Source organism: Lacerta agilis, chromosome 7, assembly GCF_009819535.1.
Source record: "Lacerta agilis isolate rLacAgi1 chromosome 7, rLacAgi1.pri, whole genome shotgun sequence".
Lineage (NCBI taxonomy): Eukaryota > Metazoa > Chordata > Lepidosauria > Squamata > Lacertidae > Lacerta > Lacerta agilis.
Window position 1 is genome coordinate 58,178,604 of NC_046318.1, and position 25,551 is coordinate 58,204,154.

Here is a 25,551-nt window from a genome sequence, read left to right on the forward strand (position 1 = left end):
TTCCCTCCCCTCAGTGCAGTTATATGTTAGCACATGCCACATAACCAAAGGCCTGGTTAAAATTAATCCTCTACAGCTTCCCTAGAAAATGAAAGAATTTGATTCAGCGTATAGATTAATTCCATTGTGTACCCTGACCAATATACCCTCTTCAGGGTCATTTGAAATTTGCAGAATAGTGTCCCAAGAGCTGCAACTCCCCTTTACCCCTTTTTACATGTTTTCCAGGAACTATTATGTGAAGACAACTTGGATATCTAACATTTTGCTTCCTCCCTCTAGAGCAGGGTGCCATTAATTTATCAATTGCTGTCCCTTTGTCTAAGGCAATTCAGTGTGGAATCATAATCTGGATGAAGGGGTTTCTAATTTTACAGTGGTAATGGAAGTTCTTACTATTAATAAGGATACAATGCAAATTCCATTTGTTCACTTAGGACTAATGAATTCATTACATTTCCTGTCCACTTGTTTAATGTTGGTCACTGAATAACCCAAAGGGCTTTAAAAAATACCTTGATGCCATTCTTTGATTAGCTGAGGATATGCTAATGACTACTTTCCTTTTTTTTAGACTGTGACTGAGGTCTTTTTTTATTCATATCTGAATATTATCTTTGTAAGAATATGGCCTAAACAAAATTTATCCAGTGGCACAACATGCAACTTTTCAATTTGAGCAATCTTCTAGAAATATGAGTTAAAGTAACAGCAGAAAAGAATGATTGCTTCCCAAAGTTAGCTCATTGATGCTCTGTTTGCTGTTAATATATTGGAGAATTCTTTCCATTTTTCTTTCTGCAGAATAGATGCCATATCGACTTGAGATTGCAAACTGTTGAGGTCACAGGACAAGCTGTTAACATGGCTGTGCAGAAAACTGAATTCCTTTTCCTTTTCAGCAATCTGGATAATGGGAAAAGACATGTTAATTTTGAAACAGCAATAAAACTGCTCAAAAATCAGTCTTCATCTTTGACTGCTGACTGCATATAAATATGTATAAAATGGTTGGTGAGCATTTGACTCACTGAAAAGTTTGCTTTTGCAAAAAAACAAAACAAAAACATGCAGTAGTTCTAGCCCATAAGGTGGTGATGGGGATGTTTACAGTCTTGCACAAGATTGCACTACACAATCATGTATATCGAGTGGTTGGTCCAAATGTAGTTCTTCCTAAAGCATTGCGGTTAAGTAATTTGTGGTTCCACATAAGACACTATGTGTCTTCCTCTCCACTAAGTATCTTGTCACTTACTGCAATGTGGCACCTTAAACACAACACCAATTTGTGGCATACAATGTATCTGAAGAAGATTGCTCTCGCCTTTGAAAACTTATGCCACAATAAATGTGTTCCTTTTTAAGACACTACCATGCACCTAACATGACATTATTTTTTATGATTTACTATATGTACTTCTCCCAATGGTTTGACTTCACCCCCAAAGGTGCAGTCCTCCATTGTCTCCTGAGACATACTTATGCCAACAACACTCACTCTCTCTCTCTCTCTCTCTCTCTCTCTCTCTCTCTCTCTCTCTCTATCTATATATATATATATATATATATATATACCCTGTTTCTCCTAAAATAAGACATGGCCATAAAATAAGCCATAGCAGGATTTTTATGCATTTGCGAAATATAAGCCGTTCCCCGAAAATAAGCCATACCCCAAAAATAAGCCATAGTGATGCGGCACCTCCCATTAAAACAGCCTGGAGAGGTGTGGCTATGCAGCGTACTGATGCGATGCGGTTAAAATAAGACATCCCCTGAAAATAAGCCATACTGTGTTTTGTTGAGGGAAAAAAAATATAAGACGGTGTCTTATTTTAGGAGAAACACGGTATATATATATATATGGCTCTTTTTACAGTTAAGTGTCTCAAAGCAACTTACAGGATAAAAGAATATTACAACTAAATAAAAAAGCAATAAAACGAGTCCTAAAGTGCTCATGCAAAGTATATAAAAAATAATAAATACTATCCAACCCACTTAAAAGGATGAGCCATAAACGGATGAGCCACAATGTTATCTGCCAAATTAACGGCCAAAGCCCTGACTAAATAAAAACGTTTTTGCCTGGTGGAGCAGACACCCATGTTGCTTGGGAGAGTATTCCAGAAGTGGGAAGCCACCTTTGGAATGGCCACTTTTGTGACACGAAGGCTTCTCCCATGTCTTTCCCAATATCTGGTACTGAGTGGCATCCTGTCTGGAACTTCCAGGCTCAGAACCATCATGACTAAGTGGCTGTTATAAACTCTTATGTGATTCCTTGACAAACCATTTTGGGGCCAGAGAGATATGAATAGATGGCCACATTTTGCATGTTTTCTGTTGAACAGCCATTTGAGGGGTGTTGGGGTGGGGTTTCTCTGAGTGAGGAAATACATATGCCTTTGTCTCCTGAGGGGCAAACTAAAGATGGCTAAGGGGAGCTAAAATGTGTGTGAGACCTGAGTTATTTAAATAACAGGTTCTCTCTCAGTTGCCATTGATAGGGGCAATCAAAACCTGTAAGTAGAAATGGAGTAAGACAGCTCCTTCGAAAATAGGCTTCTACTCAATATGCTGATATATTGCAGTTTATTTCAAGGGAGAAGGTGGGGTTCCCATTAGGGTTGTAAGGGACAGAGGGTGCTGTGGCAGTGCAGGAATGGCAAGTCCCACATCTCTACTGCCTCCACTTTCAGCCTCTCTCCCAGCCTTGATAACTAGTGGCTTAACTGCAGTCCCTCTGGGCTTAAGTTGCTGCTGGTGCATGCCAGGTTGGCCAATGGAAAGTTGATAAACCATCTAACATAATCCTGGAAGAATTTGCCAAACCTATGGTTAACTGATCTGGTGGGATGAAGTGATCAGTGTAAAATCTCTTTGATGTGGTCAGGTGCAGCTGAGAGAAGGGGACTCAGAGTTTCTTCAGCCTGTAACAGGTATGGGTAACCTTTTGCTCCCCCGGGTGTCCCATCAGCGCTAGCAAACAGCCAATGGGCAGGGATAATGGGAGTTATTGTTTGGCAACATCTGGAAGGCCACAGGTTGCCAACATCCGTGGGATAGCTGTCGGTAGAGCATGAGACTTATCATCTCAGGGTTGTTGGTTCAAGCCCCCTGTTGGGCAAAAAGATTTCTGCAATGCAGGGGGTTGGACTAGATGACCCCCCCCCGGTCCTGTCCAACTCTACAGTTCTATGATTCTTTCTGGTCCATAAGGATACCACTACCCTTGCCAGATGCCCTGTGCCAACAGTCAGTTTTGAACCTTAGGTTGGGGGCTCTAGATAGGATGGGGATTCTCTTGGTGTACTGCTCATGCTGCTATCAAGTCTTCCAGCCCAAACTGATGGGCATGGTCTTTGAGGTTTTGTTGAGGACTTTCAAGGCTTTAGTCCTGGGACTTGGAACATACATGCTGAGGCTAACTTGTCCTGGACGGCATAGGATGATTGCCACATGCCTCTCTCAATATATAGACCAGTGCATGCATGAGGACATGAACTGAACTTTATCTTCTGTACTGGTTTAGGGGACAATGATGGGAGGAGCTAGAAACGGCTCAGTAGTCACAGATTATCTGAACATTTGACCTATTAGGCACTCCTAGCCCTTGCAGGAATTTAGATTGTTTCCTGCAGTTTAGCTGGTAGTACTGCTAAGGCCTGACCTCTGGGAATGGTGAGGTTACCCAGGTGATCAACAATGACTCCTAAGTACCGGTATATTCATCCAAATTGTAGAGCCATATCAATGCCTTCTTGTTCTGAACAGCTGAGGGCTATGAAGCAATTGGGTTGACAACTAGAGCACAGGTGGCAAAAAATAAAAAAGTGTGATTAAGCTCAGGTAAGAAACTTACTCTGTGATGGTGGCAAAGATAACTTACTTCCCGGCCACCAGGAAAGGAAGCCAGCAGAGGTTTTTCTGGGGGTGAGAAGCCTCCTTTCTAGGCTTGTGGGATCTGCTAGAACCAGCAAAAGGCCAGCTGTGACCCAATTGGCATAACATTTGCAGGCAAGTTCACTTGCATTCATTCTGACTTGGATGGCATACTTTTGATAGAAAAGGAGTTAAAGTGGTTGGAGCCCTTTGAGTACAGCCCCCCCCCCATTTTTAAACAGGTCCTCAAAACCTGCATTTAATTGATACTGGTTTTATATGGCTAACGTAAGTTGTCCTGGCAAGTGCACAAATACAAATGCAGTGCTTTAAGCCGTGACTTGGCAAGTTCTTATCTTGCTCCTTTGCTTGCACAAAGCTTCACAATTTGGTAAATGTCCTCCAAAGTGAATAAATTACAGCACCTTCCTAACACAAGCACTCACACCTGGAGGTTGTTACATTATCAGTAGGCTGGGAGAATCCTTGATAAAGTCACATGTCAGCTCCTTGCCTCTCCACCACAATGAGATTGTTTTTTTGTCCTTTCACTTTGCACTTCCACCAAAGGTTCTCTTACATTTTGCAACTGTAAGTATGAATTACATTGATATCTTATGGCTTTTTAAATGTGTTTGGGGACTGTGGTTATTGGTTTGTTTCTGTTTTGTGTATTTGGGGTTTTCATTTTGTATTTTTCTATTGTGAACCACCCTGGGATCTTCAGATGAAGGGCAGTATACAAATTAAATAAATAAATGGGCAGATTCTATACTCAAAGCAAGGAGAGCTCTCACACATCTGGTCTACCTGCTAGCTTTATATTCCACACTTCTAGTTTTAACTGTCACCTATATTTTAAATTATAATGTACCTAATGCTGATATATAGCACTGTTTCACATGGGTGTAGTGGGGGGGGGGCAAGGAGCAGCTGCCCCCCATCAAGTAAAGCAATAGAAATAACTAATTGACCAATCATGTTGGTTCTGTCCCCCCAACAAAAGTCCGGGGGGGGGGGCCCTACGCCCATGCTGTTTTTTATTTTTATTTTGTAAATTGCTTTGAAAAGTTGGGTACCTTCTTTAAAGGTGGTATACAAATGTGGGTTTTTTAAAGGGACATAATAGATGCTCTGCCTGCCCCTGATATGCTGCAGTTGCAATGGTATCAATAGCAGCTTTCCTTCCCTGGCAAAAACAGCAGTTGGGTGCGGGATTTTGTCAGGAGTGCAGCAGAGAAAGGGTTATTAAACACACTGTGATGCACCACAGTCTCAATTCTGATTCTACCTCCCCCTCCTGCCCTGTCCAGCTGCTATGAAATACAATCACACACCTCATAAAATGGTCTGGGTTGTGGCCTGAGGTCACTGGCCATTCCCAAATTTTGTGCCAGTGCATGTGTTGCATGAAGAATTAGACGGAGATGGAGGTGGAAGCTCACTTGTACTGGGAGTGCAGGCTAAAAAACACCGGTAAATGCTGTTGGAGAAGTGCACAGATAAACTTACCTCTTTATGCAAGTGAGCAATGTGTTCTACCAAATGAGTCTTTTCTCTTTGCAGCTTGGAATTTTCCAGTTGAACTATGCCATGTCTCTTTTCCAAATCTATTAGCTGCGACTGAAGCAACTGCCCATTCTGATCCATAGATTTCCTTTCTTGCTGGAGGTGAAGTACCTATTTACCAATGGCTTCTATTAGCATTGATTAATGTCTAGGCATTGCTCTAATTTTAATCCCCCCTGCCCTGATAACTCACTGTAGCATCACAGGCTTCCTGTGCATGGGATTAAGCAAGCTTGTTTAGAAGAGAGCTGGGGCGTTCACAGCTACTGCTGTAATGTCAACCTTTTACTGTACTTAGCAATGGGGTGTTCTTGTATCATTTGGACAGTTGCTTTTCTCTTAGGGTTGTACTCAACTAAGTTTTACTTGGAGTAGATCCATGAAAACCAATGAACCTAATTCATAACCATTAATTTCAATGAGTCCACTCTGAGTAGGGTTAACAGTGGATACAACCCTTAGTTTTGGAATATACAGCCCATTTAACTGTGTAACCATTACTTAGTGTGTAGAACCAATGAGCTGACCAGACACTCAGTTGCTCTAGAGCGGGGGTCGGGAACCCGCGGCTCCGGAGCCGCATGTGGCTCTTTTAGAGCTTTGCCGCGGCTCTGGGGCGGGGAAATGGTGGGGGGCGCTGCGCCTGTGGCCCGCCTGCGCCCCCCTGCCTGGCTTTTGGGATCGGCAGCAGGGCGCGGAGTGGTGGAGAGAGCTGCATCCCGGCTGCTTTCTCCACTCTGCGCCCTCCCGCCGATCTCAAAAGCAGGCTTTTGGGATCGGCAGCAGGGCGCGGGGTGGAGAAAGCAGCCGGGATGCAGCTCTCTCCACCCCTCGCCCTGTGTGCCAATCCCAAAATGGGATCGGCGGCTGGGCGCAGGGTGGAGAGAGTTGCATCCCGGCTGCTTTCTCCACCCCGCGCCCTCCCGCCGATGTCAAAAGCAGGCTTTTGGGATCGGCAGCAGAGCGCAGGGTGGAGAAAGCAGTGGGGATGCACCTTTCTCCACCCCTCGCCCTGTGTGCCAATCCCAAAATAGGATCGGCGGCTGGGCGCAGGGTGGAGAGAGTTGCATCCCGGCTGCTTTCTCCACCCCGCGCCCTCCCGCCGATCTCAAAAGCAGGCTTTTGGGTTCGGCAGCAGGGCGCGGGGTGGAGAAAGCAGTGGGGACGCACTTTTCTCCACCCCTCGCCCTGTGTGCCGATCCCAAAATGGGATCCGCGGCTGGGCGCAGGGTGGAGAGAGCTGCATCCCGGCTGCTTTCTCCACTCTGTGCCCTCCCGCCGATCTCAAAAGCAGGCTTTTGGGATCGGTGGCTGGGCGCGGGGTGGTGGAGAAAGCAGCCGGGATGCTGCTTTCTCCACCACCCCACGCCCTGTGCTCATCCCGCTTGCTTTGAAGGGAGCTGGGGACAGGGGTGAAAGCTCACCCCTCCTCCCCAGCTCCATTCAAAGCAAGCGGGGATGAGCCGTTGTGAAGGGGTGCATGGTGCCCCTTCAGAGCGGCTTATCCCCGTTTTTTTAAAGGGAGCCTGGGAGAAGGGGTGAGCGTTCACCCCTTGCCCCCAGCTCCCTTCACAGCAAGCGGGGATGAGCTGTTCTGAAGGGGTGCATGGCTTCTCCGAAGCTGCAGCCAGAGCGCTCCGCTTTTCCATCGGGGGAGGGAGGAAGAGGAAAGAGCAGCCCGGGCTGCTCTTTCTCCTCTGAAGCTGCAGCCAGAGCGCTCTGCTTTTCCGTGGGGGCGGGGGGGGGGAGAGCAAAGAGCAGAACAGGGCGTCGGCGAGGGGCAGAGGGCTGCCCCAACCCCAATACGCAGGCAGAGCCCTTGAGCTTCTCTTCAACATCCCTTTACTGGCCCACACACACACAAAAAACAGCCTCTGGCTTGATTCAACACACACACACACAGCCCTTGACTTGATTGAACATACACACACAGCACAGCTCTTGAGTTTATTCAACACCCCCGCCCCTTTGATTCAACACCCCCGTACACACACGCACACACCTTGACTTGATTCAACACACATACACACCCCCTGAGTTTATTCAACACCCCCTTTATTTGATTCAAAACAAACACACACACACACCCCTACATGCACACCTTGACTTCATTCAACACCCAGGAGAGCAAGCCCAAGCTTGCTCAGAATACGAGAGGGTTTTGTATTTGGGGCATCAAAAGCAGCAAAGCATACATGCATTTGGGACCATATGGGGTGCATCTCTCTCCCCTCATTAGAGAATAATAACTGGGACTAGCCATCAAAAGTCACAGATCAGACATGCTCATATTTTTCATTGATATAGCAGCTATAGCAGCTGACTGCACGATCCTGTATATATAGCATTAAGATAAGAAACAATATATGCAGTGTTATATTTGTTTTAAATGTCGCAATGGTTTTGCGGCTCCCAGGTTTTTTTTTCCCTTTGGAAATGGGTCCAAGTGGCTCTTTTTGTCTTAAAGGTTGCAGACCCCTGCTCTAGAGGGATAAAGCACGGTTTTCATGTGTCTCCAGTTCTCCTTAAATGACCTTTCTGTAGTTAATGCAGGAAACATGCTAGCTAGGCACTGTTTGGAAATTAAGATGATGTTTTACAACCAAAAGCCTATCTTCTGTAATGAGGCATTTTGGGTCACTTGCCTCCTGGTAGAAATCTGCATGGGATTTCAAGAACAAGGCTCAAAGCAGGTGTTGCCAATCTATAGTCAGTCACCAGACCTACTGGTGCACAGCTCTCTCTAGTAAGACTGCATCATCAGCATCACCATCATCATCACTGTGAGACTACTTGCCTGCTCTTAACCAGAGAGTCCCAGGCGGGGTTACAACAATTTAGAAAAACAGTATTAAAAATGGTGGCAGTAAGCCATTGACTGTGTAGATACACAGAATTATATTTAAAAGGAGCAAAGTGGCCGTTTTAGATAAAGGAAAAGGCTGGTGCTCGATTCATTGCAAATTTTGTGTCAGATCAACACCATGAGCACAAATGTGCCCAGTTTGATCCCAGGACAATATTTGGACAAATATTGTTCTAAATTGCTGCATCCAACACAATTCTAGCAGAATTGTCTGATTTGGAAAGTGGCTGTTATATCGATCTCTTTCTTTTCACTTTCAAAAATGTGTTAAGTGCTCTAATTGCAGCAACCTTTACATTCTACCAATATAGTTGACTTAAAATATATGAGAGTGCAGAGACCTGCTCCTGGACCTTCGAAACACTCTGTCTTTTGTTCTGTAGTCGTGTCTTCAAGTAGGTAAGCTCCCCCTCTAATTGCCGTTCTCTCTCTCTCCCTGATGCTAGCTCAGACGCTCTTCTTAAATGGGAGGTGCTCTCGTCCTCTCTCAGCTGTTTCTCCTACAGCATTGATATGAATTAAGAGTGTATGTTAGCCAAAACTGTCATGCAGGAAATAAACGAGGGACATGGTACACATCCTTTTGCCTGGGATGCTGCTATTTCTCTCCCACCTTACAGCATTGCTTCAGTAAACATGTCACATTCTTGTTTCTTTTCCTAGCCTCAAACACCTACTGATTCCTTAAAGCTAAGAGTGCGCCGCACCACACTGGTGAATATAGAACAGTTCCACGGGCAGAGTGCAGAAATAACTTTCCTTATATTCTAACCCAGGGGTGGGGAATATGTCCCCCTCCAGATCTGTGACTACAACTCCCACCTGCCTCTTGGCCATGCTGGCTAGGACTGTTGGGAGTTAAGGGTTCAATGACTTCTGGAGGACTATAGGTGCCTGCCAGTGTTCCAGTCTAAAGGAGCTGCAAGCTCTTTAAGGCTAAAGTGCCACCGATGCAGGGGCATAATGCTTTATAGTAGTGCCACAGGGGCTCCATTTTGCCACCTGTGCATGATGTATACAAAACAGATGCAGTTTGCTGTTGTTCAGTTCAGGGAAATTGTTAAGCTCTCAACAACAGCGGCAAATTGCATGCCTGTGTGAATTGGTACAATCTGAAGATATATGGGGCATATCCTTTTGGGTGTTTTGTGCTATAGTTGCATATGTTATGGGAGAAGTCCCATGCTATCTGCTTTTAGCACTTACCAGTCTGGGGACACTTATGCCCTGTCTTAGGGAATCGCAATAGGTTCTCTGGTTCTGCCATATAAACTCATTGATCTGTTGATATAGAGACTTTGCATTCAAGAGGACTACAGCCATGCAACTGTTTTGTGTATGACCAGCTTTGTCCTGTTTTATGACATTTTCTCTGCTGCTGTGCAAGCAAGTCGTCTGCTTCATTGCCATTGCAGAAGCATTAATTAGTTGCCAGGTCATGCTCTAGCCAACTTGTTGAAATATTTATTTGCTACAAGAGATAGCACAGAGTTCTGCTTCTGTTTCCAGCTACTTGGCCATAATAAGATGTATAACAGGTATCCCTAACCTTCGGCCCTCCAGGTGTTTTGGACTACAGTTCCCATCATCCCTGACCACTGGTCCTGTTAGCTAGGCCAAAACATCTGGAGGGCTGAAGGTTGGGGATGCCTGATGTATAGTAAGGGAAAGCTGCTACAATGCCTGTCTTGGGCCATGGCAGAAATTGAGGTACAGTATAGGCTGCCCTGGCCATGGGATTTGTACATCATGTTCAATGAGCTACTGTCTTGTCCTGTTTGTTTAGCTTCTGTAGCGAAAACATCCTAGCAAAACTATTTGCATCTATTTTTTTTTATCTGTGCCTTATTCCCTCCCCCAACCAAAAACAACAACATAAAAAGCTAATCTTGAAAATCTTGAAATGGAGCTCACCTGTTAGCTTTTCAGATCTTTTCCTAGATAGAAAATGAAGAGGAAGAACTAACATGTTGGATACTAGAAAAATACTTACTCTGCTCAGCTGCCTAGTTGCTTGCAGCACTTGAGCTTGTAAGAGGCCATTTTCCCTTGTCAGATGCCCACAATCTTCTGACATCTTGTCACGTAAATATTTCTCCTCATCAGCTGAAAGCTCTTTTTCCTTGAGGACTTGCCTTAATTTTTCACTCTCCTCACTAAATGCACATAATTATAAATATTGGCTCATATGGGGTATTCCCAATACAATATTTTAAAAAAATTATACATGACAATCTTATAATGCCCTTGCTGAAGACAAATCTGGGGAGTTGTATGGCCATTTCATGCACACCAGAACTGTAAGCAAAGTCTGCTTGTACTAAACAAAAATTCGCTAGCCATTCATAGCTGTAGATTATTATGAACTTTAGGGAAAATCCCACCCTTCTGTTTAATAGATCTCCAGCATCTAGTCCGCTGGTATATTAGCCAAAAATTCTAATGGTTCACCATCTCAAGCACATCAGTAAATCCTGCGAAGATGAACCACTCTTTAATAAGTTGTACAGCACGTTTTCATACACAAGTCATTGCTCACCCAAGTGAGAATTGCAGAGGCTCAATAGTTATGAACATACTAACAGACAGGGAGTTGGTGTCTGCCTACCTAAGTTCTTTTGCAATGCGCTGCTGGGTGGACTGGGAGCCGATAAGCAATTTCTCCTCTAGTTGATGAAGTAATGCCTGCAGCTGTAGGCATTCTGATCTGCTTTCTGTGAGTTTTTGTTCTGTAGCTTGGTGCTGCTGAATCTGCAGCTGAAGCTGAATAAAGCAGACTGTGAAAGCAAATGCTGAACATTCTCTGCCCCCACCATGCTTTAATACTCTGATCATTATAATTAATTACTACTTCTAGTGAGAAAAAGGTTCAAATACAGAGGGGTTTTTAAAAGTGATTTGTTTATAGTACAATAAATTCACAGTTGCTACCCACTGGTTATACAGCGTTGAGATGGCCATCTTCTTCCAAGCAACATGCTGCTAACTGGGATATTGCATTTTCCTAGCACTGGATTTGTTTGTCTTGTGCCTTGGGAGCATGCAATTCTTCATTAGCTTCTTGCTGGAGTCACAGGCAACAACTCGCAGCCTTGGATGTGGTTGCACATCTCCCTCCACACCAAAAGTCTCATCCAGTGAGTCTTGGATGAGCAGAAGTTAAGCTGCATCTTGACCCACATTAGCAACATACTTGAAAAGCTCTTTGCTTATGGGGATTCGGTGCACCTATTGACTAGTTATATGTGATGTGCCATTATAGTGATGGCACACAGGTGTGCCTCCTCTATGCTTGCAGTAATTTTGAGCCCTTGGAATAAAAATAATGAGGAAGTCAGCTCTTCTGCTACATCATTGCAGTGCTCATCTGGCATTAATTTAGCGCTTTTGTTATGCACAAGCTAAAAAGGTTATGAAAAAGCCCTTGAAGTGAATACGGCTTTCAGAATGGTTTGAGAGAGATCCAGCAATAGTACAAACGGGGGCCTGCTGGCACGACAACAGGGCTTCGGCTTGCTCTCCCCACCCCCCAGCACACCAACAAAACCTGCCCCAAAGGGCTGGAGGACTCTCTGAAGCAGATTTTGGGGAGACATAGGGGACTGCAGTGAGGAGGAGAGAAACTGAAAGTCCCATTGCACAAGTGAATTTGCACAAGTTGACGGACATCACTGGATGCCACTCTTCGCGTTGGAATTTGTGGTAAAGAAAACAGGATGTACTCAGGGGTGTCACTTGATTTAGCTGGGTCCAGTGTTTTATCTCTTGATCATTCAGAAGAAGAGTTTAGACTTGATATCCCACCTTTCACTCCCCTTAAGGAGTCTCAAAGCGGCTAACAGTCTCCTTTTCCCTTCCTCCCCGACAACAAAAACTCTGTGAGGTGAGTGAGACTGAGAGGCTTCAGAGAAGTGTGAATAGCCCAAGGTCACCCAGCAGCTTCATGTGGAGGAGTGGGGAAGCGAACCCGGTTCACCAGATTATGAGTCCCCCACTCTTAACCACTACACCACACTGGCTTAACAGCTTAATGTGGCAGCAATTCCTCATATCCAGAATATTTATGAAAGATGGATTTATTAAGAAGTTAGAATAGCTCACCTGAGATTCCAAAAGGTGGGCCTCGTGCTCTTTTTCCTTCACTGAATTTGCAGTGAGCTGTATGTTTCTCTGAATTTTTAGCAGTTCTTCTGCCTTGTGCGAAACATTCTGAGTGGAGATGTCAGCCAGTTGCTTCAGCTTTGTAGCATCCTCTATTAAGGCCAGCTTTTCTTTAGCATTTGCGTCTGCAGGAAATTATCAGGCTCACTCCAGCATTTAAAATTTTTACTATCTTCCAATAAACTTCAATTTCTTTTTGCAGATAACTTCTCAGGTAATAAATATTTTAAAATACTTCCAGATATTCTTAAGGTAGTTTTTCTAATAACCATGCACAGCAGGGTATGTCCCATTTTGCCATTTGAGGTGAAACAGGAAGTGCCTGTCACTGCTGCCACCACCTATCTCCTGCTGCCACTGCCGCTTGCTCTGCCACTGCAGCACACCCTGCCACATCTGCCAATGGCAGAGAAGCAGCACTGCTATAGGTGCTGATTACGGGCAATATTGCACTGATTTTGGCCTCTGGTGGAGATGGACAGGGCAGGACACCAACGAGCGTGTCATCTGGGGGTTTTCTGCCACCTGAGGCCGCAGTCTCACTCTGCCTAATGTCTGGGCTGGCTCTGACCATACTAAACAGGAAACATGTCCCTTTGAGCTAAGGGGGGCTTATTTCCAAATAAAGCATGCTTATGATTGGGTTGTGAGATACTCTAATGTACAGCCCAATCCACAGCTTGCTGCATAATGTCAGAACAAGCAGTACTTTAGGTTGTGGCAGTTGAAGAAGCCCAACCAGAAGTTTACAGCCTGATAACAAGGAAGCCATATGTGAGTTATGCCTATTCCTACATGCAAAACCTTAAATATTTGTGTAAGCATTCAGTGTCCCTAGTTCTTGAAAGAGAGATAGGAAGATTTAAGCCAGGACTGTAAGTCAGTGTTGGGGCATATATCAGTTTCGTTGTAAAAAGGTGTTTAGGGCAGTGGTAAATTTTGCAAGGGGGCCATATTATAGAAACTCATTTTGGAGTGAAGTTACCAGCGAAAGAGACAGACATTTGTGCCTTGATCCAGTGCAGGTTGCATGGAAAAAAAGGTAGTGCCACACTGTGTCAGAAAGCAATGCAGCATCTGCACTCAGGATGTGTACAGTAAGCCTGCAACTTGCACACATTTAACTTGTGCACATACAGTTTTACACGCTTGGCAACTTAAAAAAACAACAACGAAAAGGGAGCAGGCATCCTGGAAATAGGACTTTGTCCATTCCACCTGCCATTTTACCCAATGGATAGTGCTTAAGGTGGATGAACTGAAGATGTATCCATCATTGGTATAGTTGGGTGTTAGCCTCTTCCATAAGAGAAGTATCCTAGCCATATACAAAAGCCAAGCTAGCATCAGTTCATATTTATGAATGTACTGTATCTTGATTATAAGAACAACAACTCATGGAACATTTCATTATTACCCGATAGGATTTGAAGTCGTCTGTATATTGCATGGATTTCAGCTTCCACTATCTTGGTGCTGTTTTCTTTCTGTACAGTTTCTATTTTGGCTGTGTTTATTGCAGTCTCTAGTTCCTTTAAAATATGCGCTATAGGTTAGCATCATGCAAATACAAATGTGGAAGACAAATGTTAACGCCAAATAACATATATATTAGTTATCTCATTTGGGGCTCCATGCTTAATCTACAAATGTGCATATAGTCTAGAGAGCTAGTTGCAAAGATTCAGCTCTGTCTTTAATACACTTGTTGTGCTTGTGATTTACAATCTGGCATATGCATTGCTCTGTCTGGACTGAGGTATTGAGGCTGGAGGTAAAAGAAATTTACGTATTTTTTAATGAATTTTTATGCACAGTGGTGCTCTGAAAGACTGAGATTGCACTTCAGTGGACAAATGGTACATGTTCAAAGTTCAGTTCAGATGCTGTTGCATTGAGCAAGCTGACTGCACTGAAACTTGCGCCGCATCTAATTCGTAAGTGAATATTTAAATTTCAGTTACGTGATTTCTGACTTCAGTTATGCGGTTTCTGATTCTCTCTCCATCTAGTCAATATCTACTTATTTTAAATACTGGTAGAAGTGTTCTGCATTTTATTCCTAAGAGCCAGCTATGCTGCCTTGCCAAAGTGGAAATGGCTAGGAGCATTTAGAAGGTTTAAACTGGAAGATGGGTTATGTTGAAACTGCCAGGTTTATTTTGAATAGGGTATTCGGTCCATAACAGGAGGTTTTAAGCTTACACCTAACAAATCTGTATACTATTAAAGGTAAAGGTCAAGGTACCCCTGACCATTAGGTCCAGTTGCAGATGACTCTGGGGTTGCAGCGCTCATCTCACTGTATAGGCCGAGGGAGCTGGCGTACAGCTTCCGGGTCATGTGGCCAGCATGACTATGCCGCTTCTGGCTAACCAGAGCAGCGCACGGAAACGCTGTTTACCTTCCTGCTGGAGCAGTACCTATTTATCTACTTGCACTTTGTGCTTTTGAATGGCTAGGTGGGCAGGAGCTGGGACCGAACAACGGGAGCTCACCCCATCACGGGGATTCGAACTGCCAAACTTCTGATCAGCAAGCCCTAGGCTCTGTGGTTTAGACCACAGCGCCACCCGTGTCCCCTGTATACTGTTAGTGTACAGTTAATACCTATTCCTAAGTGACATTTCCTATATAACTGCAGTGACTATGCAACTGTGAGAACAAATTTCTGTGAAACAAATGTGAGCCTGACTATTTACTCTTTGTAGTAAAATGGACTGAAAAAGACACTGATTCAAAAAACCATGTATGCATGCATGAAGTGCTTCAGAGACTTCCCATATCATTTTACTTCCAGCTGGGCAGCACCTCATGCCTTACTAGATCTCAGACTGGAAGGGTCTCTAAGTCTACATAAAGTGGCTTTCTGGAGGACACAGGGACCTTCTGTAGGAAGGGTGTTTCTGTTAAAGCTGCCCAGGCCTGTAGATTAGCTCCTTGAGTTGACAGATTACAAATTAACAGTTCTTTACAAATAGAATTCATCCAAAGGCAAGAAAACTTTGGGAGTTACCTTTATTTTTTGTAGTATTTTTTCGGCTTCTCTGGTAACTTGGGGTTGGACGCTTGTAGCCTTTTTTGCTCTCTCCCTAGTTTATGATGGATAATTAAGGAGCATTTGTTTGAGATGTTGGAAGGTCAGTTCATATGTTTTGGAAATATCAATCACATCAACAATCCTGTGCTGTCTGAAAATTTGCTATCGGTTTGAGATACCCTCTAATAATTTCTGCAGTGCTAATGAATGCACCCCTCCACCACAACAGAAAATAGCTGCTTTCCAATTCAGGTTTTAAGAAATTTGAGGAGGGTAGCTGGGGAATGGGTACAATCCTAAAGCTCCAGTGAGCTCAATGGGGGAGTTAAACATATCTCCCACTCTAATCGCTCACATAAATGTCTTGCTATTTGCCTAGTTTACTTAATAGGTATTAAAAGTTACATATAACCCTGAGTGAAAGGAGAGTTTGGTATTGTGAAATAGATGTTAGTCATGACATGTGGCCTTGAATAAGTCAACAAAGAGTGATTCATTGGTGTCCTGACTGGTAAAAGCAGGAAACTGCTTTTGTGCCTCAACTAGCATGTTGTTGTTGTTGTTTGTTATTATTATTATTATTTGGTGGCCCGTACGGGGAACTCAACTAGCATAATTGACACATTTGTGTTAGAAGCCTTTCCTGGCTAGTGCCTACTTTAGCAGGTACATAAAGTGTTAGCCTCAGAATAGCAGACACACACATAAAGGAGTATAGAAGACATATCTACTGACAATAACACTTCATGCATATGGTGTACTGGCATATTACAGGCCTGTTCTGTGCCTAGTTTTCACAAGAAGAGGGGTTCCCAAATGGTGGTCTGTGAGCTTCATTCAGCTGGTCCACAGTACGTGGTATTGGTGCCCTCCCTGTGGAGCACCTTCTCTTCAGATGTCAAGGAAAGAAATAACTATCTGACTTTTAGAATACATCTGAACACAGCTGTGTATCAGGAAGTTTTCAATGTTTGATGTTTTAGTATGTTCTGATATATGCTGTCAGCCGCCCAGAGTGATTGGGGAAACCCAGCCAGATGCATAGCTGTCAACTTTCCCTTTTTTTGCGGGAAATTCCCTTATTCCAGCGCCATTTCCCATTGCAAAAAAGGGGAAAGTTGACAGTTGACAGCTCTGGCCAGATGTGCGGGGTAATAATAATAAAATTATTATTATGTCTGCATTAAAAAACAATACATTATTTTAAATCATATTTGATTGCTTCTTTTATACTGCATTTTTCTGCATTACAGTTTGAATTCAAATTACAAAACAATAAAAGAGTTACAATTTTCAAAGGGGGTGAATGGCCAATTCCTCTTCCCAGGGAGCTCTGGGAGCTGTAGCTCTGGGTGGGGAACAGGGTTGCCCTAACTACTCTCCGCACCCTTCACAAGCAACAGTTCACAGGAATGTGGCATGCTGCTGCTTTGCAGATGGAGCTTGAGAGGTGTGCAAATTTCCAGGCATTCTTTTATTAGGATAATGAAAAATGTTTCCTGTAGGATAAAGTTAAACATAAAGGAACTGCCCTCTCTCTCTCCTTGCATGGCTTTCCAGTGGCACTGAAAATAATTCTGGCAGCTACGTTGCGGCCTGCTCCTGAATAGGCAGACAGAGAACTGACTTCAAGCTGTCAGTATAAAGAACATAAAAGGAATGCAGTACTTTCCCCCTCAAAGGATGGGCTTCCATATTCCTGAGGTAAAGTAGAGATGAAAGACTAAGCTCTGGTTGCCAGAGATTTAATATGTTGCCAGCTAAGCTTACAGCTAAATTTCTTGTCTGAGATGAACTGATGTTAAGAGAAAGGGTTTCACAGTCTCTGTGAAGCCAAAAGCACACACAGTTGGTCACAATTTGCCTCTCACAGAGGGAAAAGTCTGTTACTACAGTCATCCCTGCATATGTTTTTGGATGCATTCACTTATGGCAGGCATGTCCAACAGGTACATCGTGATCTACTGGTAGATCACTGGACGTCTGTGGTAGATCACTGGCTCCCCCCAAAGAAACTCAGCAACTTTGGCTCCCCCCCAAAAAGCTGTACATCTTTGCCCTGAAGCCCCCCAAACAGGGCTTTCCTTCCTAGACAAAGCTCAACTTTGACCCGAACCCCCTCCCAAAACATGGATTGCTTTCCTTCCTAAAAAAAAAGCTCAACAACCTTGACCTGAACCCCCCAAAGGGGGTAGATCACTACTGGTTTTTAACTCTGTGAGTAGATCGCAGTCTCTTGGAAGTTGGCCACCCCTGACTTATGGGATCAAGGGCCCAAAAGCAGGGTCCATTTCACATGCATCATCAAATTGTGGTAGGCATTCCTCCCCCTCTAGTAATATGCTTTTAAATATGGTTAATGCCACAATTTACTGCTTGTGGCATTAACCATATTTAAAAGCGTATGTGAAATAACACTTTTAAATTTACCAAGAGTTATTTGAAATGTGGATATTTATTTTGAATAATTTAGGCTGGAAACCTGTGCCAACTTACTTGGAACTTGGAGGCACTTACTTCTGAGTAGACATGTATAGGATTGCAGTGTCATAGAATTGTAGAGTTGGAAGGGACTCTGAGGATCATAGTTGGGCTTTTCCCTGCACACGCATCCAGGGTGGATTTGATTTAAATCAAATCAATTTAATTCACTATTCAAATCACTAGTCAGTAAGACTTGATTTAATTTTTATTTTTTTTACAGAAAGACTCATTCTTGCTGGTTTAACCTTAATATTTACAACCAGATGAAGGTGACAGGTTTACCACCAGACATTACAAAAGATGAGTTTGTGCAGGTTATGTCAAAATGTGGTATTGTTATGCGTGATCCGCAAACGGGGGAGCCTAAAATTAAACTTTACAAAGACAAGGAAATCTCAAAGAAGATGGGCTCTGCTGCTACTTAAAGAGAGAATCAGTTGAACTAGCATTGAAACTTTTGGATGAAAATGAAATTAGAGGCTACAAATTGCATGTGGAAGTTGCACAGTTTCAACTGAAGGGGGAGTACAATGCCAGCAAGAAGAAGAAGAAATGCAAAGACTACAAAGAAGAAGCTGTCTCAACAACAAAAGCTGCTGGATTGGAGACCGGAGAAGAAATATGGCAGTGTTCGAATGCGGCAGGAGCGTGTTATCATTATCAGGAACATGTTCCACCCAGGCGATTTTGAGGAAGATCCTTTGGTGCTAAATGAGATAAGAGAAGATCTTCGGACAGAATGTGAAAAGTTTGGACAAGTAAAGAAAGCCATTCTGTTTGATAGGCACCCAGATGGTGTTGCTTCTGTGTCATTTAAAGAAGCAGAAGAAGGAGATGTCTGCAAACAGGCACTCAACGGGCGATGGTTTGGTGGACGTCAGCTCTCTGTGGAGACCTGGGATGGTGTAACAGATTACCAGGTTGAGGAGACTACAAGAGAAAGGGAAGAGAGACTGAAGGGGTGGCAGAAGTCTTTAGGTGATCCAAATACAGAAATGCCGAAAACAGATTCTTCGGAAACTGGTGTCCAGCTTCCAGAAGATGTTCAGCCATCTAACGTTAACAGTGCACCTGAGGGTAGCCCAAAGGGTGAAGCAGTTGAGAGAGGAGATAAGCAGCTGAGAGAGGAGATAATGGCAAGGGTACCAAAGAAGATGTCACAGCATCCACAGACAGCAGCGTTGCAGGCAGTGACGAGGAAGCGGAGACATCTTTAACTCATTTGTAAAAGCATGTATGTAGGGTAACCTCTAAACCTCAGCTATCCTGTGCAGGCAGCATTCAAATGAATATATATGCATTACCCTGTTGAGATATCAGTGTGTTTTTGAGGTGTTTCATTAAAAGCAACATTTAATGATCATCTTTAAAAACATATGTTCATATCCGCTGCTGTCCAAGCTGTGTGTATGTGTCCATAAGTTGCCAAGAGCCTGCTGAACTGACCAGCTGTCTTACATTATATCTCTGCTTGTCAGTGTTCGAAGTCTGTAAGTGTAAATTGGTAGAAACGTGTGATTCCTATTAACTACACAATGACCTTTAGAATTACAGAGGTATGAAGGCTTTTAATTTTTTTTTTTATTTTTTTTTTGCTCCCAATTTCCTAAATGCCCCAATCTTTGGGTGTTCCAGTACTTACTTGGATGAGTTGGCTTTCCTGATACTACGCACTTTTAAAATAACAGATCACTGAGAATACATTACAGTATTGGCACCCTTTACATGTAGCTGAGGAGTGGAAAAAATAATTACCACCCACAATTAATAAAGATAAATGTTTTGAAAGTACTCTCCTAGGATGCGAAGTTTTAGATGACTGAAGTTCCCCATTCATTTTAATTCATTTTAAATCCTGATGAGATTAGATGACAGATAGGAAAAATGTGTAAATAAGACTAACTCTGATCTCTGTTTTTTTTATTTTTTGATGATAAATTCATATTGGAAACGAAGCAAGAGCTTGTGTGGTGGAAGTGTGATTCTATTTTTCATATTACTGTGTTCAAATGTAGTTTGGTTTCAGGCATTTGTCAAGGGTGATGAGCATATGGAGCCTGTTATTTTTGTATACTGTGCTTGGTTTGAGTACAGGAGACTACAAATGAAAGGTATTGCTTCAGTGGTGTCCAAACTTTTTTTCAAAGAGGGCCAGATTTGATGAAGTGAAGGGCCGTGAGGGCCGACCAAAGGGCCAAAGTTGTTGAGGTTTTTTTTTAAGGATTTTACCCCAGGAAATAAACTGCAACAGGGGCCAGGTTGAACCGACCGGCGGGCTGGATTAGGCCCCCGGAACGGACTTTGGACATGCCTGTATTACTTAAAAGCCCCATGTCCAAATTTCAGCAGCCCAAGGCACTCTTTCGTATTGCCACTTTACAACATCCACGATGAGGGATCTTGTATTCTCATCTGATTCTGAGCCCTATTCAGCTTTCTTTTCATTTCCCGATTACTAGATTTTGGAGTTACAGGTGGGTAGCCGTGTTGGTCTGCCATAGTCAAAACAAAATCGAAAATTCTTTCTAGTAGCACCTTAGAGACCAACTGAGTTTGTTCCTGGTATGAGCTTTCGTGTGCATGCACACTTCTTCAGATACACTGAAACAGAAGTCACCAGATCCTTAAATATAGTGGGGGAGTGGGGAGGGGTATTACTCAGAAGGGTGGTGGGAATGGGTGATAGGCTGATAAGTGTGGAAAACCTTTTGATGACTCTAAACGGCTGCAATTAGTCTTGCAGGGAAAGGCAAGGGGTGAGATGGCTAAAGATGGCTTTGTTATGTATAATGAGATAAGAATCCAATGTCTTTGTTCAAACCAGGTTTCTCCATGGTTTTAAGTTTGGTGATTAGTTGCAATTCAGCCACTTCTCTTTCCAGTCTATTTCTGAAATTTCTTTGTATTAAGACAGCTACTTTGAGATCTTTTATAGAATGTCCTGGGAGATTGAAGTGTTCTCCTACTGGTTTCTCTGTCTTGTGATTCCTGATATCAGATTTATGTCCATTTATCCTTTGGCGTAGGGTTTGGCCTGTTTGTCCAATATAGAGAGCTGAAGGGCACTGTTGGCATTTGATTGCATACACAATGTTGGAAGATGAGCAATTAAATAGTCCTGAGATGGTGTGTTTGATGTTGTTGGGACCAGTAATGGTGTTATCCGGGTTTATGTGGCAGCAAAGTTGGCATCTGGGTTTATTGCAGGCTCTGGTACCAGTGTCCATGTTGAGTCCTGTTTTTGTATTATTGTGGGTGAGGAGCTGTTTGAGATTGGGTGGCTGTTTGTATGCGATGAAGGGTCTTCCTCCCAGAGCTTGAGAAAGAGAACTGTCATTGTCTAGGAGAGGTTGTAGATCTCTGATGATGCGTTGTACTGTTTTAACTTGGGAGCTGTATGTGATGACTAGTGGTGTTCTGTTATTTTCTTTTTTGGGTCTGTCTTGCAGCAAGTTCTCTCTGGGTATCAGTCTGGCTCTGTCGATCTGTTGTTTAACTTCATCAGGTGGATATTTTAGTTCTAAAAAGGTTTGCTGTAGATCTCTTAGGTGAGAGTCTCTGTCTGTAGAGTTGGAACAGATGCCCTACGTTACAGCCGCATCACATAGTCACATAAACCCGGATAACACCATTACTGGTCCCAACAACATCAAACACACCATCTCAGGACTATTTAATTGCTCATCTTCCAACATTGTGTATGCAATCAAATGCCAACAGTGCCCTTCAGCTCTCTATATTGGACAAACAGGCCAAACCCTACGCCAAAGGATAAATGGACATAAATCTGATATCAGGAATCACAAGACAGAGAAACCAGTAGGAGAACACTTCAATCTCCCAGGACATTCTATAAAAGATCTCAAAGTAGCTGTCTTAATACAAAGAAATTTCAGAAATAGACTGGAAAGAGAAGTGGCTGAATTGCAACTAATCACCAAACTTAAAACCATGGAGAAACCTGGTTTGAACAAAGACATTGGATTCTTATCTCATTATACATAACAAAGCCATCTTTAGCCATCTCACCCCTTGCCTTTCCCTGCAAGACTAATTGCAGCCGTTTAGAGTCGTCAACAGGTTTTCCACACTTATCAGCCTATCACCCATTCCCACCACCCTTCTGAGTAATACCCCTCCCCACTCCCCCACTATATTTAAGGATCTGGTGACTTCTGTTTCAGTGTATCTGAAGAAGTGTGCATGCACACGAAAGCTCATACCAGGAACAAACTCAGTTGGTCTCTAAGGTGCTACTAGAAAGAATTTTCGATTTTGTTTAGATTTTGGAGGAGAGCATGCTTTCAGGCTTATGTTTTTGGCCTACAACTCCCATGATCCCTAGCTAGCAGGACCAGTGGTCAGGGATGATGGGAATTGTAGTCCCAAAACAGCTGGAGGGCCGGGGTTGAGGAAGCCTGCTCTATATAATATTGGGGCTGAACCAAAGAACTGTGCTGCTTGAGGTGGGAAATCCAAACAGACCACCCTTTCCACAATCCCACGTACCACGTGAGTTACAATCCAGCAAAAAGTTGTCTTTTCATTTCCTCTCACAACGAATAAGACACCATGGCCATTTATTCACAAGAATGGATGGACCAATGGTATGAATTAGTCTAAGATAGCTTCCAATGTTCCTAACTCTACCTAGCTGAAGCCGCTGCCTCTCCAAATGTACGACAAAAATTGTGTTCAGGTTACAGCAAGGAAAATTGCAAATTTGTATACTGCCCTATTAATAGAAGATATGACACGTGTTTTCTAAATAAAGGAACATGCAAATATTTTTGAACAAGTTAAAAACAAAAGAAAAAGGCTACTGATGTATAAATAAAACCAATGAATGACAGTTTTCCAAAACAAGAAAGACTGGGATTCACAATATTCCAGTTTCCTAAATATTGTTTGTGGTGTGTGTGTGTGTGTACAGTTCAGAGTTTTCATAGCTACTTGTACCAAAACAGTATTACTTTAAAGGATATAGATATGACGTCTCACATTCCAGTAAGCAGACTTGTTTTTGCAAATTCTTTATGTACTCTGCTTCAATCGCACCCAGAGAGTCCATTGTGCTGGTGGTGGGGGTTGTAAAGGTGAAACAAAGCATATTTTGAAACAGCACAGGTAAGGAAAAAGCAATGGGTGGTATCCCATCAGTGCAAGAATTTCCATTTGAGTAATGAGACTCCTCCAATCCCACGCTCCTCAAATCTGGTCCAGAGGTTTAAGGGAACCCCCAGAACAGATTTAGGGGGCACACAGGACAGCACATTTTTAAAATACAAAGGGGGTGGGAAGAGTTCCTCCCTAGTCATCCTGAATCCCCCCTCTTCCTAGTTACGCCTTTTCAGTTCTGTTTGGCCCTGGCTTACATCTGGACAAAATAAAATGCAGATTTCAATTATGTTTGTGTTCTCCTCTAGACTCTTTGATTTAGGATTTGTCCCCCAGTTTTAAGCAAATCCTGTCCCTGTGTAGCCCATATGGCATAAATGGGCCTGTTACTTAAGGAGATTCAAGCATTCAAGCTCTTGGGTACAGACTTAGGTGGGAGGAGCAGAGGCTGGGCAATGGGTTTGAAGACCTGGTAAGGCAAATCAGAATCATTCTTCAATGAAGTAATTGTGTCCCTGCATAATCTTATACTGGATGACATACGGACAAATATGACAGCACAGACAGTTACAGCACAGCTAGTTAAAGCACAGCTAAACATAGCTCTGAATAGGATCGGTCCAGCCTATTATGATCCCTGGCCTGCTGTTGTCCACTTTTTTTTCCAACCAGGGACAGGAGACAACGTCATCCTGTTCCAAAGATTTATGTTAAGCAGGACTTTTGAAATTCTTGATATTTTTAGTTAGATTTTAAACGCCAAATTTCTTTATGTTGCAATAATTCACTATTACAAGTACATGCTTCATGGCATTTACCGGTATTTAAATGAAGATTCAGAATCCCCTTCTGCATTATTCTATAGTGTCCTTTGGAGTTGATTCCTGTCAATGAAACTTCATTTTATAAAGGCTTGAAATTGGGGGAATGCAGAGGGAGTCCCAGTGTGCAAGCAGAAGCCCTTGTGCTGACAGGGCTTTTTATTAAATTTTACGTCTTCTGCAGTCTTAGGAGTTTTGTAAAAGCTTCCAAATCAATTTATATTGCCTTTCTTCCCCCAGCCCCCAGTGTCACATTAAAAAAATGGCAAGCCAAATGTCAAAGGTATTATTATTATTACTAAATTAAAATTTGTATACCACCCTTGCATTATTGTGAAAAATAAACTTACTTCCAGGAAGAAAGGTAAGAAAATTCAAGGTGAGGTTTTTTTTTTTAAAATAATAATAAAATTGAAGCCAAGAGAAGGTCTGTTGTTTGTTTGTTTGATTTTATCTATTTTAGTAAGTTTACATCCCACTTTATCTTCAAAAAGAAACCAAAGTGGTTTACAATAAGGAGAGGATACCAAATACCAATATAAAAAATTAATCAAAGTAATGGGGAGAGGAGTGATGTGTATTTGTGTGTTTGTTAGGCAAGTTGAGAGAGGTGACTGCAGGTCATGCAAGAAAAAAATAAGGACATGTTGCATGTTGTATAATGAGGCCATCCCCATCTTCCAAAATACAATGTAGATTGGGATCCTGAAATTCAGCAGATTTCTCATTCAGTGGCAACAACATGTGCTTGTTGTAGCAAAGCTGATATCGTCGTAAAGGTAAAGGGACCCCTGACCATTAGGTCCAATCGCGAATGACTCTGGGGTTGCGGCGCTCATCTTGCTTTATTGGCTGAGGGAGCCAGCGTACAGCTTCCAGGTCATGTGGCCAGTATGACTAAGCCACTTCTAGCAAACCAGATCAGCACACGGAAACATCGTTTACCTTCCCACCAGAGCGGTACCTATTTATCTACTTGACTTTGGTGTGCTTTTGAACTGCTAGGTGGGCAGTAATAGCCAGTAATTGTTTTCAGAGTGCTACAGTGGGCATTTTGCTGAACTCTAAATGAGTCAGATCAAAAATAGATTTGGGTAGTATGCTCATGTTATCTTGTTGAAGCGTTGTCTTATCTTTATATTCCAGGTAGGGTGGATAACAATTATTCCTGTGTTAATGATGCTCCAAAATACAGAGTTCCAGTTGCTAGCCTGAGGCTTCCATCATAGGTCTCAAGGTAAGGTAACTGTTTCACTTTATACTCACATAGAATCAGGTAGAAATCAGCTTCTTTGTCAGAGACTGAAATGTTACAAGTATATTTAAGCATTTTCAATAGTAAATACAGATAAAATGTCTAACTCAAAGGAAGCCCTATTCTCACCTCCCTCCTCCCCATGGGTATACACACTGAAGCAAGTTATTAGACCAATGTTGTGTAAATATTGAGATCAATTGTAGGCATTAAGCAATATCATGTTCACTGTCACAGTCTTGATTATTTAAAGCTAGTCCAAGTCCTGTGTAATGTAATGGGTAGTGTGTGTGTGTGTGTTTTGGGACACCTTTGCTTCTACCTGCGGTGCAAATTCTCCACTCAGCAT

At 42.9% G+C, this 25,551-nt stretch overlaps 1 protein-coding gene across 1 annotated transcript; it reads right to left on the reverse strand.

The window, feature by feature from the left end:
* Positions 1-164: 164 nt before the first annotated feature.
* LOC117050102 (nuclear mitotic apparatus protein 1-like) lies at positions 165-25,326 on the reverse strand. Its single transcript, XM_033155477.1, has 10 exons — positions 25,214-25,326; positions 22,994-23,083; positions 15,501-15,579; positions 13,902-14,016; positions 12,425-12,609; positions 10,932-11,086; positions 10,317-10,479; positions 8,665-8,823; positions 5,401-5,568; positions 165-906 (listed from the first exon to the last, which is right to left on the reverse strand). The coding sequence occupies exons 2-10, from the start codon at positions 23,077-23,079 to the stop codon at positions 739-741; spliced, it is 1,278 nt and encodes a 425-aa protein (XP_033011368.1). The 5' UTR covers positions 23,080-23,083; positions 25,214-25,326; the 3' UTR covers positions 165-738.
* Between the last annotated feature and the right edge of the window lie 225 nt (positions 25,327-25,551).

Excerpts from the sequence above, each read along its gene's own strand:
- LOC117050102 (XM_033155477.1), bottom strand. The coding sequence starts at position 23,079 with ATGGACTCTCTGGGTGCGATTGAAGCAGAGTACATAAAGAATTTGCAA. Across the intron at positions 15,580-22,993 it reads GAATGTGAGACGTCATATCT|TAGGGAGAGAGCAAAAAAGG; the intron begins ATATCCTTTAAA and ends TCCATCATAAAC. Across the intron at positions 5,569-8,664 it reads TTTCGAAGGTCCAGGAGCAG|GTACTTCACCTCCAGCAAGA; the intron begins GTCTCTGCACTC and ends ATTGGTAAATAG.